This window comes from Theobroma umbraticum, unplaced genomic scaffold (assembly GCF_002168275.2).
Source record: "Theobroma umbraticum cultivar Fairchild unplaced genomic scaffold, ASM216827v3 scaffold_56.0, whole genome shotgun sequence".
NCBI lineage: Eukaryota > Viridiplantae > Streptophyta > Magnoliopsida > Malvales > Malvaceae > Theobroma > Theobroma umbraticum.
Genome location: NW_018397256.1, coordinates 4,614,116 through 4,616,266, shown reverse-complemented (window position 1 = coordinate 4,616,266; position 2,151 = coordinate 4,614,116). Strand labels below are relative to the sequence as shown.

The 2,151-nt window shown below is 35.3% G+C and overlaps 1 protein-coding gene across 1 annotated transcript; it reads right to left on the bottom strand.

Annotated features, from left to right (window-relative positions):
• Positions 1 to 649: 649 nt before the first annotated feature.
• ZFP2 (zinc finger protein 2) lies at positions 650 to 1,565 on the bottom strand. Its single transcript, XM_021421558.2, is given in 2 exon segments — positions 650 to 946; positions 948 to 1,565. Coding segments are annotated over 2 exon segments (498 nt in total). The 5' UTR covers positions 1,218 to 1,565; the 3' UTR covers positions 650 to 718.
• Positions 1,566 to 2,151: the final 586 nt, after the last annotated feature.

Genomic DNA, 2,151 nt, shown 5'->3' with positions numbered 1-2,151 from the left:
ATTGTTTTAATATAATTGAAAATAAATCACGATGACTCATTGAAAGTTTTTTGATTGGCCAGTCTTTAAGTCTTTGAAGTTTGATTGGCTGAAGTTAGATGTTATCTATAAATTATCTTGATTTATTTAGAGATAAATTAAATAATTAAGTTTGATTTTTTATCTCTAAATTATAATAATTAGTATAGATAAATTGAATGTCCAATAATTAAATTTTGATTGGTAAAAAATATAAATATTATTTCTAAATTACCTTGATTTATTTAGAGATAAATTAAATGATCAATAATTAAATTTTGATTGGTCCAATTTAAATATTATCTTTAAATTATCTCAAATGATAAATACATGACATATAAGTGAATTGGTTCAAGTATGTGTCTTTGAAATAATCCAACTAATATGGTTATAATATCATGAAATCCACATGACAGCATGTAATTGGATCATAATTTTTCTCATTCTACACCCTTGAAAATTAAGATTATCAGTGATGCACTTCAATGCTCCAACTTTGCCTAGTAAAATGAAATATCATTCATGAGAAAAAATATAAAGGCGAGGGTGAACGCGCACACACATATATATATTCTAATAAAATTTCCCATGTTTCACTCTTTCTTGTTTCTATTAAGAATATTTTGCATTTCAAACATATAAGCGTATCGCAAAAAATATAACGACACTACAATTCCAAACAAGAGTACAATTTCAAACTTCAAAGCCTTAAAGATAAGTCAAGCTGGCTAAACTCCTCCTGAACATTTTCAGGCCTGTATCCCTTGGACCAAGAAGCAATCCCTTCTCTAGAACCATAGTGGATGTCTGTCCTTCCATAGCTAATTTCTCCAGAAAACTTTCCAGCTCGACCATGTTGTTCAAACGGGGCGATTGGTGACAGCATACGTTGAGCATGTTCCGAACCACTGGCGCTGCTGGATCCTGATCGGGAAATTCGATCCCCCATGAGTCCGAACAGCTGAGTTTAGCTCTCTGCTTTTCTTGGCAAGTGTTCGTTCTAGTTTGTGGGCATTTTGATGGCCTCCAAGTGCTTGTGAACTATAGAACTTCCTTTGGCAATAGTTACAAGAGAAAATTCGAGGTTCGGCTGGACTATGGGGCGATGAGGAAGAAGATGATGGCTCAAGGACAAGTTCTAGGTTGAGTTGACTGCTGGGTAGGCTTAGACGAAGAGAAGTATTAGGCTGATAATCCATTATGTGAGAGCTGAGGAAAACTGGAAGTACTCAAGCTATAATAAAGGCAAGGTGATGAGTTTAATGCGATCGAAAAAATGATAATGATGATTCAGAGGCAGGTAGGAGAGAGAGAAGCAAGAGGAAGCAAAAGTTTATAGGCAAATCAAAATCAGTCAATGGAAGATAAAAAGGAAGGTAGGGGAAGAGATGTGAAGCAGTTTGAGAGGGTATGTCTAGCATTATATTAGGTGCGAAGGTTCACTGTTCCTGCAACCACAAATAGTAAGAAGAGTAAAAAAGAGAAGACCTATGGAGAGAGAGAGAGAGAGAGAGAGAAAGAGAGAAAGAGAGACAGTTATGTGCAAAGATCAGTGGGGAATCGAAGGGTTGTCGCCTCCATTAATGGTAGCATTCTAATCCTTTGTCGGTCCAAGGAAAAAACTTGTAGGGTATTTCCCTGTATGCTCCCGAATAAACAAATAAGAAGTTAGGAAAAAAAAATTTCAAGCAGTTAACTTTTTTTCGATATAATCATCTAAGTTTTAAAGTTTTCTTTATATTGAATAACTTGTGAATCTGTATAATTTAGCCATCTAGTCATTGGTCCAATCGCACTTGTTTCGATCCTACCCTCTCTCCTCTAATTGGTAATCAGGTTTAGATGATGCATTAATCAACTTGCCAAGATAGGTATTAAATTATAAACAAGATAAACTGCCTTGACTAGACTAAACATGCAACATGATAACAGACCAGTTTGACACTTGCTCCAAAGATTATCCTACGGTGCACTGAAAAACCGTACAAGATTAGACATAGTCCCATTACAGTGAACCCACTGATGCTACTCGGTACAACTCTTTGATCAGTTAATGTTCCTAAAATCATGCCTTAGTGGTCAGATCGAGGACATTAAAATCCAATTAACTTCTTCAGCCCTTGTTAGCTCATT